Raw genomic sequence first — 14,309 nt, forward strand, 5'->3', positions numbered from 1 at the left:
AACATTTAAATATGTTAAAGGGTTAAATAAGGTCCAGGAGTGAAGTGTTTTTAATAGGAAAGTGAACACAAGAACAAGGGGACACAATCTGAAGTTAGTTGGGGGAAAGATCAAAAGCAATGTGAGAAATATTATTTTACTGAAAGAGTAGTAGATCCTTGGAACAAACTTCCAGCAGACGTTGTTGGTAAATCCACAGTAACTGAATTTAAACATGCCTGAGATAAACATATATCCATCGTAAGATAAAAATATAGGAAATAGTATAAGGGCAGACTAGATGGACCATGAGGTCTTTTTCTGCCGTCAGTCTTCTATGTTTCTATGTTAATCTTTTCTGATTTATTAATAAGCCTTCTTTATGACTTTATTACTATAGGCATTGATGCGACCTGGTCGATTTGACAGAATTATATATGTTCCTTTGCCCGATGGAGCCACTCGCAGAGAAATCTTTAAAATTCAGTTTTGCAAAATGCCAATATCTTCTGAGGTCAGTTTGGATGAGCTGGTCATACAAACGGAAAAGTATTCAGGAGCAGAGGTAATATTTTTCTCAAATGAAAACTTGAAATTCATCATTATCTGTTATGCTTTGTACTTTATTGTATTGTATTCCTTGTTTGTGCATTCACGAATTGTTGTAAAATCTACTATATCTTGATCAGCATAACCCCAGCTTTTCTCATTCTCTTCAAGGAACTGCCATTTGCATGGACAGCATTTCCATATAGCAGTTACTATAAGCATAATATGAAAATGCTGTATATTTGCCATGCTTTGTTTTGTGGAGTTCAGTGCATATGGTATTTTCCATAGTTTTTGCATAAATTCTTCAGCGGGGAGTGCATAACTTGAATCATTTTTTCAAACATCCAAAAGTGACATTTATGTTTTCAGACTGTTGCATCTCTATAATAGAAAGATAATCTCTTTTCAAAGGAAAATATAAATAAAAAGGCTGGGCTAAAGAAAAAGCTTAAAACATTTTTAAATGTTGATATTTTGCAAGTGTAGAATTTTTGTTTAAGCATTTTGCTTACAAAAAAGTACTGTACTGTGTTTATTTTTATATTAATGAGCATATGTTTTAAACCAGAATCTTCTGATTCAATTATTTGAAATATTAAAATTGAATATTTCCGGGTTTCCAATATTTGATTTTCTTTTTAAAAAAATGCAGCTTGCATTATAAGATATCCATATGTAAGTGATTTAGAAGCCTTTGTAGTTATTTTGACTTTAAATTTTACACTCTAGCTGTGATTTCCAATGTTTCCCTTAATTTAAAAATGTTTTAAAGTCAAACTGTTTTACAGATTTGTATTCAGAGGCTGTGTGCTACCCTGTTTCCCTGATAGTAAGACACCCCCGATTGTAAGACGTATCGGGGGTTTCAGGGTGGTCGGCTAATATAAGCCGTACCCCGAAAGTAAGACATATGTCTTACTTTCGGGGAAACACGGGGGTATTGCCGCCTCCCTCTCATCTAGCTAGACCTGGAGAGCGAGAAGGCGGCGAGGGCGAGGAAGGCGCTTGGGAGCGGCGCGGCGGGGAAAGCAGCGGGGGCGGGGGCCGCCTCCCTCCCTCCTTCCTTCCCAGCTGGCAGCGCACTCTGGGCCTCGCCGGCTGGTCGGCTCCCTCCCCGTCTGTCTATGTCTTTTTCTGACTCCAGCGCACACCGTTTTTTCCAATATAAGACATACCCCGAAAGTAAGACATAGTGGGGCTTTTGGGGATAAAAAGAAAGTAAGACACTGTCTTACTTTCGGGGAAACACGGTATATTCTTTTTTAATTCCTTCAATACAATAGATTGCTAAAAATAAATGTTTTTCAGTTCCAGCTATAAATGATATGTCACATTTGTGAGATAGATGTCTATAAAGGTTTGATGAATAAATAAATAAATAAAATGCTATCTCAAATTTACGTACAGAATATGAAATGGGTTATGTTTTCCTTGCTGCTGCTGCTGTTCATGATTTTCTCCATATTCATTACAAATTCATCTGTCTTGTATAAGTAGAAAATAAAATGATATGAATCCTGATAGATGTTGTACTGCTATTGTCATTGGAAACGTTCTTATCCAGAAAGAATAATTTAGCAACAACAGCAATAATAACTGCAGCAATAAAAGAGTGAATATAGATGAAACATTTTTAGCACAATAAAATCTTATGTCTTTTTAAAATATAGGTACATACAGTAGATTAAATTGTTTTTGTGTGGCTTCAAATCAATGTTGAATGTCAACTTTCTGGACATATCTCTTCAGTTTTTATGGCAATGTTTCAGAATTGCCCCCTTAGTAGGACCGAGAAAGAATGACTAGCTCAAGGTCACCCAACTGGCTTTGTGCCTAAGGCAAGATTAAAACTCACTAGAACTAGATTGGTGCCTTAACCCCTACACCAAACTGGCTCTCAACTTTATCTTTGATCTGACGTATAAAATAAATTTATTATTTATTTGTCAGAAATTTAAAAAACACACCATCTTCGCATCTGACTCTTTATAATTTTAGGATTAATTATAATATTCATATTAAGGAATTAATTCTGAGAATGCTCCCAGCTTTGTGTTAAATAATATATCATGTGTTAAATGATATATCATATAGTCATATTACTCTCTCATTTCCACCCACCCCACAAATACTTAAATGAGAGAAAAGCTCATAAATCTATCACTGCACATCTAGAGGACCAAGTGTAAATTTTTTCTTCTTTGTTAGGTAATCATTCATATGGGTGAAATAGAGCATGCAAAAAAATATACAGTGGTACCTCAAGATACGAACCCCTCGTCTTACGAACAACTCAAGATACGAACCCAGGGTTCAGAAAAAAATTGTCTCTTCTTACGAACTTTTTTCAAGTTACGAACGCCAAACCCGAACTTCCAGGTTCGGGGTTCGGGAGGCTGCTGGGAAGCCCCCCGGCTGTTTTAAAAGGTGACAGCCGGGCGGCAGGGCTTCCCAGCAGCCTCCGAACACCGAACCCGGAAGTTCGGGTTTGGCGTTCAGCTTCGGGAGGTTGCTGGGAAGCCGCCCAGCTGTTTTAAAAGGTCGCAGCCGGGCTGTGGGGGCTTCCCAGCAGCCTCCCGAACCCCGAACTTTTGCCGAACTTCCGGATTCGGGGTTCAAGAGGCTGCTGGGAAGCCCCCCAGCCCGGCTGTCACCTTTTAAAACAGCCGGGCAGCTTCCCAGCAGCCTCCCGAAGCCGAACGCCAAACCCGAACTTCCGCGTTCGCCGTTCGGAGGCTGCTAGGAAGCCCCACCGCCCGGCTGTCACCTTTTAAAACAGCCTGGGGGCTTCTCGGCGGCCTCCCGAACCCCGAACCCGGAAGTTCGGGTTTGGCATTCGGCGTTCGGGAGGTCGCTGAGAAGCCCCAGGCTGTTTTAAAAGGTGACAGCCAGGCGGCAGCGGGTTTTTGCGGGAGGGTTTTTTTGGTTGCACGGATTAATTGACTTTACATTGTTTCCTATGGGAAACAATGTTTCGTCTTATGAACCTTTCGTCTTACGAACCTCCCCCTGGAACCAATTAGATTCGTAAGACAAGGTATGACTGTACTGACATACTGTATCTACACTCAGGTTGCACCACTTTCATTCTTGCGTACCAGGAATGTAATTGAGCAGCACCACTATACCAATCTTCTTAAATTTTCATCTTAAAAGCTTCTAACTAAAATGATTAAGAACAGTATTCATGATTTCAATAAAATAATATTGGCAGTTTTATTATGTTTACAAAGATGTGCAGTGTTGTGGTTGGCTCATGGCCAGCTCATGGCCAGCTCTGATTTTGACTCAGAGGATCCGGGTCCGTCAGATCAAAGAAGACCTGTCTGGCTTAATGAAGAGTCAGACAGTGAAGGGGAAAGAGAAGGGGATGTGGAAGGTGCAGGAGAGGCAGAGAAGCCAGCAAAGCCTGTAGGATCTCCAGTCAGGGCCTCATCTGAATCAGACGAGGAAGGGGTGATGGATGATTCCATCCTAAATGTCAGGGTCCGTAGACTGCTCGGACGCCAGGAGCAGCTGCCCAGACGCAGACGGAGATTCTAAGCCGCAGCTGTCAGTAATCAAGGATGCTACAGCACAGTTAAAAGGGGAATGGCTTGCAGAAAGCGGTGTGGGAATTTATTGTTCAGATTTGAGAGATACATTGACGCTTCGTGGTTTTGTTTTTCCTTCGGACACTTTTGGCATTCTGATACCCAAGCTAAATGAGTAATTGGCTGATGTAAGCCAGAGGGACTTTTGTTGCCAGCTTAAGTCCCTGACCCTTGGACTCATAAACCAACATTTCTCTTGCCTTTTCTGTGGCATTAAGCCAATTTTGTATATAAAGAAACCTTTTGCCTTTTTGCAAACTTCTCTGTGTGTGTTTGTATAATTGCCTTGTTGGGGGGCCAGCTGGCCAGGCAGAACATGCAGTAGGGTTATGCATACTTTTAAAATACAGTGGAACCCCGACATAAGAGCTGCTCTACTTACGAGCAACTCGAGATAAGAGCTGGGAGGGGAGAGATATTTTTGTTCTACTTACAAGCCCAAATTCGAGATACAAGCGCCAAGGAGCTGTCTCCTGAAGCCGAACGCTAACTTCCGCGTTCGGCTTCAGGAGACAGCTGCGAAGCGGCGCGCGTGTTTTAAAAGGTTGCAGCCGGCCTGGGGGGCTCAGGGGGTGCTTGCAGCCGGCCTGGGGGGCTTGCCAGCACCCCTCCGAGCCCCCCAGGCCGGCTGCAACCTTTTAAAACGCGCGCGCGGCTTCGCAGCTGTCTCCTGAAGCTGAACGCGGAAGTTAGCTCTTTTTCTTTCTCTCTTTTACCTTTCCTTCCTCTATTTCTTCTTTTCTTTCTCCTTCCCACCTTCTTCCCTCCCTCCCTCCCTTCACTCATTCCTCTCTTACTCTCCCCTTTCATAAGTTTCCTTGCTTCCTTCCTCTGTTCCTGTCCCTTCCCTCTTTCCTTCCTTCCTTCCCACCCTCCGTCCATTCATTTATCCCATTCCTCTCTTGATCGCTTAAAGCCGGTCCCTGGTGCAAAAAGGGTTGGGGACCTCTGTCCTACAGGATTGGGTGGCAGAGAAGTTGAACATATGTAAATTTAAAAGTTTAAGAAAGTTTACAAGTTAAGTGAAAGAAACTTCATTATTCATTTATATGTACATGTACATTTCTTCATTAAAAACTTGTCTTTCTGCATAATTTAGACTAACTTTGTGAGTTTTTTGAGGGCTGGAACCAAATTAAAATTATTTACATTAATTCCTATGGGGAAAAGTCGTTCGAGATAAGAGCTGCTCGACTTAAGAGCCCAGGTCCGGAACGAATTAAACTCGTATCTCGAGGTACCACTGTAATTCAAAAGTAGTGCTTCAGATTTTATATGAGCAGGAGCACAACAGTTCAACCTGACAAAAAGTTATGGCTGGTTGTAAGAGACATATCTTTAAATTAGAATTCGATGGACCACTCCTTTCATATCAGTCTTTACAAAGACTAGTACAGTGATGGCAAACTATTTTTTCCTCAGGTGCCGAAAGAGTGTGCACACGTGCTATCATACATGCGCGAGTGCCTACCCCTATAATTCAATGCCTGCGGAGGGCGAAAACAGCTTCCTCCACTCCCGGAGGCTCTCTGGAGGCCAGAAACGGCCTGTTTCCCAACTTCTGGTGGGCCCAATAAGCTCGGGTTTTGCCGTCCCCAGGCTCCAAAAGCTTCTCTGGAGCCAGGGAAGGGTAAAAACGACCTCCCCCATCCCCTGGAGGCTCTCTGGAAGCTAAAAACGTCCTACCAGAACCTCTTTGCAAGCCAAAAATCAGCAGGTTGGCACATACATGCACATTGGAGCTGAGATAGGGCAACAGAAGATATGGCTCCACGTGCCACCTGTGGCACCCATGCCATAGGTTCGCTATCACTGGACTGATATATTATCTATGCCAAAAATGTATATATTTATTGTTTAAACTTGTTCAGGATATATGAGATTTCTCCTTGCTTGATTTTTGTTTGTTGCAAATTAATTTTGGCATACCCTGTGAAACTGACCAATTTTGGCAGAAGTCTAATCACTCGGAAAATGTGCCATATTTTTTTGTATTAATCTTAGCCTGCTTTCAAGCTAGTAATGAAGCATATTGCATGCCTAAAAGAAATCTAAGAATTATCCACAATTGTCTTTCAAAATTATCTTTGATAGATAATTAGATATAAAATACCAGAATTGTTAATGTGAAGACAAATCAGCATTTCCAATCCAGTGCATGGAACAATTAGTTGTTCTAACTTGGAAAATATGTAGTAAGCTAAGTAAAAGCAACTAAAGGTCTAGTAAATCAATGCATTATGGTTATTTTATAATCATCACAACTTAGTATGAGAATAATTGAGTAACATTTAGAAACATTTAAATATGTTAAAGGGTTAAATAAAGTTCAGGAGGCAAGTGTTTTAATAGGAAAGTGAACACAAGAACAAGGGGGCACAATCTGAGGTTAGTTGGGGGAAAGATCAGACGCAACGTGAGAAAATATTATTTTACTGAAAGAGTAGTAGAGGCTTGGAACAAACTTTCAGCAGACGTGGTTGGTAAATCCACAGTAACTGAATTTAAACATGCCTGGGATAAACGTATATCCATCGTAAGATAAAATACTGTAAATAGTATAAGGGCAGACTAGATGGACCATGAGGTCTTTTTCTGCCATCAATCCTCTATGTTTCTATAATCACATGTATAGCCAGAGAATAATATAATAGGATGTTTATGGAAACAAATAAAGATAAAATAAAAATGGTAACCCTATTTATGTTCTGATTATGTATTTGTAAGTCCTTTTAAGGAAAGACTATTGTCGGAAAGTGCAGAAAGGACTGCTTAATTGACTGATTTGCCTGATCCATTAAACATATATCAACAGTGTCATTATATAGGTTATCACAAGGTGGCACTGGACTTAGTTTGTATCAGGATGTGGTCAATATTACTGTTCTGTTCTCATTAATAGGAATCCATTTGCCATCACTATTTTCCAAGATCTCTTCCTCTCCAAGTCTAGGATATGGGGAAACATAATCTATTCTCTTGTCTAGCTTGTAGACTGTTGTATCTCATTAGCTGCTCATTATAGTAAATGCTTGAGATATAATGCTATTACAAGTTACTTTGCATTTTTAGAAGGGATATATATTATATATCAACAGACCTTCAAAGAAATGAATGTGTTTTCACTTTCCTCAATATTCCGGAATAAATATTTTAAAATCTATTTCCCATCCATAAATACAGTGTTTCCTTTTTTCAAATTTCATAAGTGGAAACAACTACAGCTTTCATAATTAAAAATAGTAAGCCATTTGAGTGCAGTGCAAATTCAGGAAAAAAAATGCCTGTATATGTACATGACCATAAAGTTAAAAGCACTGTGCATATTAAATAACCGTGCATGACTGAAATTAATAGAGATCTCTCCTTTTAAAAGAATTTTACATGCTAATATTTTGCTATCATAATGGAATAATACTTGTCGATCAATAGTGTAAAGAGTGATTATACATATCCTAAGTCTTTTTTTATTAACACTATAGAAATATGCTTGACAAAAATAGAAGGTAGGAAAATACAATGGTACCTCTACTTACGAACTTAATTCATTCCGTGACCAGGTTCTTAAGTAAAAAAGTTTGTATGAAGAAGCAATTTTTCCCATAGGAATCAGTGTAAAAGCAAATAGTGCGTGCGATTGGGGAAACCACAGAGAGGGTGGAGACCCTGTTTCCTCCCAGGAGATTCTTAGAGAGGTCCCAGGGAGGCTTCTCCCCACCTTTTCCAGCCCTGTTTCCTCCCATGAGATTCCTAGAGAGGCCCCCCAGAGGCTTCTCCCTGCCTTTTCCGGCCCTATTTCCTCCCAGGAGATTCCTAGAGAGGCCCCACGGAGGCTTCTACCTGCCTTTTCCGGCCCTATTTCCTCCCAGGAGATTCCTAGAGAGGCCCCACGGAGGCTTCTCACTGCTTTTTCCGGTTACAGTTTCGGAGGCTTGGGTTTGTAATTGGAAAATGGTTCTTGAGAAGAGGGAAAAAAATCTTGAACAACCGGTTCTTATCTAGAAAAGTTCGTAAGTAGAGATCCCACTGTATCAAAATTGACATTAAAATGTTCTCAGAAATACAGTTCCGTGTTACCACCACAGTTATGTATGGGCAATGTATAAATTTAATAAATAAATGAATAGCCAAATGAATAATTTTATAGATTAGCTAAAAATAACTTTCTTCAGCTTTAACTGTTGACTTACAAAGTGGCTCCTGAACAGTCTCTTAAATACAAATTTATATATACTGTATATATTTATTTATTTGTATATTAAATTTATATGATACCCATCTAATTATCCAGAGCCACTGGTTGGCTTACAATGAAAAGCATCAAATGCATTTCACATATCCAAAAGTTTTTAGAATAGAATAACAGAGTTCTAGTCCAACCATCTGCTTAGACAGGAAACCCTACACCACTTCAGAAAAATGGTTATCCAATCTCTTCTTAAAAACTTTCAGTGTTGGATCATTTTAAACTTCTGGAGGCAAGTTGTTCCACTGATTAATTGTTATAACTGTTAGAAAATTTCTCCTTAGTTCTAAGTTGCTTCTCTCCTTAATTAGTTTCCACCCATTGCTTCTTGTCCTACCCTCAGGTGCTTTGGAGAATAGCTTGACTCCCTCTTCTTTGTGGCAGCTCCTGAGATATTGGAACACTGCTATTATGTCACCTAGTCCTTCTTTTCATCAAATTAGACATACCCAGTTCAAGCAATTGCTCTTTATAGGTTTTAACCTTCAGTCATCTAATCATCTTTGTTGTTCTTCTCTGCACTCCTTCTAGAGTCTCAGCATCTATGCCCATATCACACCAACACTCCGCAGTCTGCCTTGGTTGCCGATCAGTTTCCGGTCACAATTCAAAGTGTTGTTTATGACCTATAAAGCCCTTCATGGCACCGGGCCAGATTATCTCAGGGACTGCCTTCTGCCGCACGAATCCCAGCGACCAGTTAGGTCCCACAGAGTGGGCCTTCTCCAGGTCCCGTCAACTAAACAATGTCGGTTGGCGGGGCCCAGGGGAAGAGCCTTCTCTGTGGCGGCCCCGACCCTCTGGAACCAACTCCTCCCAGAGATTAGAATAGCCCCCACCCTCCTTGCCTTTTGTAAGCTCCTCAAAACCCACCTCTGCCGTCAGGCATGGGGGAATTAAGATAATCTTTCCCCCTAGGCTTCTACAATTTATGCATGGTATGTTTGTATGTATGTTTGGTTTTATAACAAGGGTTTTTAGCTGTTGTAATATTGGATTTTTACATTCTGTTTTTTGTCACTGTTGTTAGCCGCCCCGAGTCCACGGAGAGGGGCGGCATACAAATCCAATAAATAAATAAATAAATAAATAATAAATCTTTGTTTAAAAATCATGGTGACCAAAACTGAATGCAATATTACAAGTATGGCTTTACCAAGGCATTATAAGGTGGTATTAATACTTCACGTGATTTTGATTCTATCCCTCTGTTTATGCAGTGTAGAACTGCGTTGGCTTTTTTTTGGCAGCTATTGCACATTGCTGGTTCATATTGTCCACTAGGTCTCCGAGATTTATAATCTTTCACAGTTACTACTGTTGAGTAAGGTACCACATATACTGTATGTGTGCATTTTGTTTTTCTTGCCTAAATGTAGAACCTTATTTTTTTCACCATTGAATTTCATTTTGTTAGATAGCACCCAATGTTCAAGTCTGTCAAGATCCTTCGGTAACTTAAGCCTGGAGTGTTGGCTATTCCTATAGCTTGGTGTCATCTGCAAATTTGATGAGTTTATATATTTATTTATTTATTCAATTTTTATGCCGCCCTTCTCCTTAGACTCAGGGCGGCTTACAACATGTTAGCAATAGCACTTTTTAACAGAGCCAGCCTATTGCCCCCACAATCCGGGTCCTCGTTTTACCCACCTCGGAAGGATGGAAGGCTGAGTCAACCCTGAGCCGGTGATGAGATTTGAACTGCTGACCTTCAGATCTACAGTCAGCTTCAGTGGCCTGCAGTACAGCACTCTACCTGCTGCGCCACCCTGAGTTCCCCATCTATCCCCCTCATCCAAGTCATTGATGAAGATGTTGAAGAATACTGGACCTTTGGTTACTCCACTCCTTACTTCCCTCCATGTAGATGCAGAACCATTGAGGACTACACATTTAGTGTGGTTGGTCAGCCAAAAGTCAAAGATGTAATTGAAATGCACAGATATAATCAAGCTGTCTTGGAAACTTATTTTGAATTTATGGTTTTCTACCACCATAGTTATTTATTTATTCATTTATTCATTTATTCATTTATTGGATTTGTATGCTGCCCCTCTCCGTAGACTCGGGGCGGCTAACAACAGTGGTAAAAACAACATGCGACAATCCAATACTAAAACAGCTAAAAACCCTTATTTTAAAACCAATCATACATACAAACATACCATACATAAATTGTAGAAGCCTAGGGGGAAAGAATATCTCAGTTCCCCCATGCCTGATGGCAGAGGTGGGTTTTAAGGAGCTTACGAAAGGGAAGAAGGGTGGGGGCTATTCTAATCTCTGGGGGGAGGTGGTTCCAGAGGGCCGGGGCCGCCACAGAGAAGGCTCTTCCCCTGGGTCCCGCCAAACGACATTGTTTAGTTGACAGGACCCGGAGAAGGCCCACTCTGTGGGACCTAACTGGTCGCTGGGATTCGTGCGGCAGAAGGCGGTCCCAGAGATAATCTGGTCCGGTGCCATGAAATGTTATACTTCTTTTCCCATAATGTTGATGAAGTCAATCTTTTGCATCCAGATGACATGCACATGTGTATATAGTCATAGAAACAGATGTACAGACATAAATCTTTCTTTCCATGTACATTCTTTATATCTTTGTTTTATTTGCATTTGTTGTATAGAGCAGTGATTTTCAACCTTTTTTGAGCCGCGGCACATTTTTTACATTTACAAAACCCTGGGGCACATTGAGCGGGGGGGGGGGGGGCTAAAAAAAGTTTGGACAAAAAAAATCTCTCTCTCTTCCTCCCCTTCACTCTATTTTTTTCTCCCTCCCTTTCTCTTTCTTCCTTCCTTCATTTCTCTTCCTTCCTCTTTTTTGCTCTCTTTCTCTCTCCCTCCCTCCCTCTATGTCTTTCTCTCTCTCTCCTTCCCTCCCTCTCTTTCTCTCTCTCTTGTTTTCTTTCTCTTTCTCTCTTTCTTTCTCTTGTTCTCTCTCTCTTGCTTTCTTTCTCTCTCTCTTATTCTTTTTCTCTCTCTCTCTCTTTCTTGCTTTCTCTCTCTCTTGCTTTCTTTCTCTCTGAGCTTCGCGGCACACCTGACCATGTCTCGCGGCACACTAGTGTGCCACGGCACACTGGTTGAAAAACACTGGTATAGAGAGCAAGGACAGGAAATAGATATTGATATGTTTTCACCATCTTGTGTTGGCCAGTGTATGCATATAAATTAGATATAAAGTATGTGGGAGAAGAAACTGCAAACTGTCACTTACCACCTACAATAAAGATAAATTAACTTTCTGTCACTCAGCCGTGCTTCCCATTGCTTTTCCCCTTCTACGTACTGTATTTTTCAACTTTGAACTTCCAACATTAGGGGTGCTCCAAACTTGTGACATGCCTTTGGGATTTTAAAGATATTTGGGTTACTTTAATATACTTTAATTTAGATGTGCTTGGTAAATAACTTGCACAAATATCATAACTCTTTAACATCTTGTTTGTTTCATTGTTCCAGTCTTCCCTGAGGCCCTGCCTTTTTATTGTTCTGTTCTTGGCAATGTTTTATGATAAAGAAAAAACATGTTGCTTTTTACAAGCAGTTATGAATTTAATTCTGGAAGGAAATAGAAAGTCTTTTGGACAATTGAAATTGTTTCCTTTCTTCAGGTTAGTTTTAAAAATATGCTGTAAGCCAGTGGTGGCGAACCTATCGCATGGGTGCCACAGGTGGCACGCAGAGTCATATCTGCTGGCATGCGAGCCGTCACCCTCGCTCAGTTCCACCATGCCAGCCAGCTGATTTTTGGCTCGCAAAGAGGCTCTGGGAGGGCGTTTTTTGCTTCCAGAAAGCCTCCAGGGGGATGGGGAGAATGTTTTTACCTTACCATGGCTCCAAGGAAGCCTTTGGAACCTGGGGAGGAAGCCTACTGGCCCACCAAAAGTTGGGAAACAGGCCATTTCTGGTCATCCAGAGGGCCTTTGGGGGGGCACGGGGGAAGCTGTATTCACCCTCCCCAGGTATTGAATTATGGGTGTGGGCACTCACGCAAGCACAATAGAGCAGTGTTTCCCAACCTTGGCAACTTGAAGATATTTGGACTTCAACTCCCAGAATTCCCCAGCCATCAAATGCTGGCTGGGGAATTATGGGAGTTGAAGTCCAGATATCTCCAAGTTGCCAAGGTTGGGAAACACTGCAATAGAGCATGCACACGCTCTTTCGGCACCCATCACTGCTCTAAGCAAATCTGTTCTTACAAATTAATTTGTAGTTAAAATTATAAATTATAAAACACCATTGAAATCAAAATATATTGATTTTGATGTTAAAATTGTGTTAAAATTGTTGTTGGACCTTATGACCACACAGGATTTCTCCTTGAAGATCCATTCATGATTTGAATAATTATCCATAATTTGAACATTTAGTTTTTCTAACAATGCACTCATTACCACTGAACCTGAGTCAATCCATCACTATTTGTAATGTTTTTCTCTTTCTACATTTTTTCCTACCATAAGTAGGATAAAATTTGAGACTGGTCAGTTGTGCTTTGAGTGAGAACTCTGGGCTGGTTTGCTCCGTGATCCATCCAGAAGTCTATGTGGCTTCTGATTTGAAGACAAAACCTAAACTTTGTTAATTATCTCTAAGCATTTTAATATGATCAGCATCCACACTGTAAATATCTATAGTGAATGAAGTTAACTTACCAGTGTTAAGATAATGTTGCCTGGCGGGACCCAGGGGAAGAGCCTTCTCTGTGGCGGCCCCGGCCCTCTGGAACCAACTCCCCCCAGAGATTAGAACTGCCCCCACCCTCCTTGCCTTTTGTAAACAACTTAAAACCCACCTCTGCCGCCAGGCATGGGGGAATTGAGATCTTCTTTCCCCCTAGGCCTTTACAATTCTATGCATGGTATGTATGTATGTATGTATGTTTGGGTTTTATATTAATGGATTTTTAATCATTTCTAATACCAAATTACTATTGTACACTGTTTTATTGTCGCTGTTAGCCGCCCCGAGTCTCCGGTGAGGGGCGGCATACAAATCCAATACATACATACATACATACATACATACATACATACATACATACATAATAAACAAAGAAACAAACACACACACACACACACACACACACACACACATACATACATAGGAGTTGTTTCCTACAGGTACTATCTTTACAGAAAATGTGTTCCTTGAACACCTGATAACATTTGATAGCAAAAGCAAATGTGCACAACCTGATAGTAGAGTTATAAAAAGACAGCTGTGCATTAGTAGTGCAATATTCAGTAGCATTTATTCACTTTATCAGTTATAAATTGTGACTTTTGAAATCATAAACAGAAAATCATTATGTTTATGTGTAAGATGGATGAAATATCCTTTTCTCCTTATAATTCACAAGATTTTGGAAGGAATCTGTTGCTCCTTATACTACATCCGGTACTCACTTTGTTATTCATATTCAAAGCAATTGTAATCAGTGTAGAGATTTCTGTATATGACATCTCTGCTTTCAAGCATCAAGTATAAATGATATCAAATGAATTTGTATGCTATTTACAAACTTCCTGTGCAGCGTAAGTCAGGAAATATAACACTCTTTTATGTTGTGGTTAGCTCTGGCCCAGCTCCTGCCCCAAGGACTGTGGATGTGAGGGAGACATCCACATGCTGCAGGCCTGTTTTGCCCCCGGTAGAATCTGCTGATGAAGGCTCCTCTGACCAAGAAGACATGAGTGACAGGGAGGAGGAGAGTGTGGCAGACAGCTCAGAAGGAGATCAATGATCTAGCTCCTCCTTGGATTCAGAACAAGAGTTAATGATACAGCCATAGGCAACAACAACTGAGAGATTATTATCAAAGAAAATGAGGCCACCTGTGGTTGGGTGGGGCTGTGGTAATTAGTGAGGCTGCTATAAATAGCAGCCTGTGGGTTTGGCCATTGTGGAGGATTATCTGATCATTGTGT

General features: G+C 40.8%; 1 protein-coding gene across 1 annotated transcript in view; it reads left to right on the forward strand.

The window, feature by feature from the left end:
- AFG2A (AFG2 AAA ATPase homolog A) overlaps window positions 1–14,309 on the forward strand; it is a 198,781-nt gene that overhangs the window by 164,129 nt on the left and 20,343 nt on the right. The window contains exon 15 of the mRNA XM_070757684.1: window positions 380–544. Coding sequence (XP_070613785.1) covers window positions 380–544 — 165 coding nt within the window. The remainder of the gene's footprint in view (window positions 1–379; window positions 545–14,309) is intronic.

This window comes from Erythrolamprus reginae, chromosome 7, assembly GCF_031021105.1.
Source record: "Erythrolamprus reginae isolate rEryReg1 chromosome 7, rEryReg1.hap1, whole genome shotgun sequence".
Taxonomy (NCBI): domain Eukaryota; kingdom Metazoa; phylum Chordata; class Lepidosauria; order Squamata; family Dipsadidae; genus Erythrolamprus; species Erythrolamprus reginae.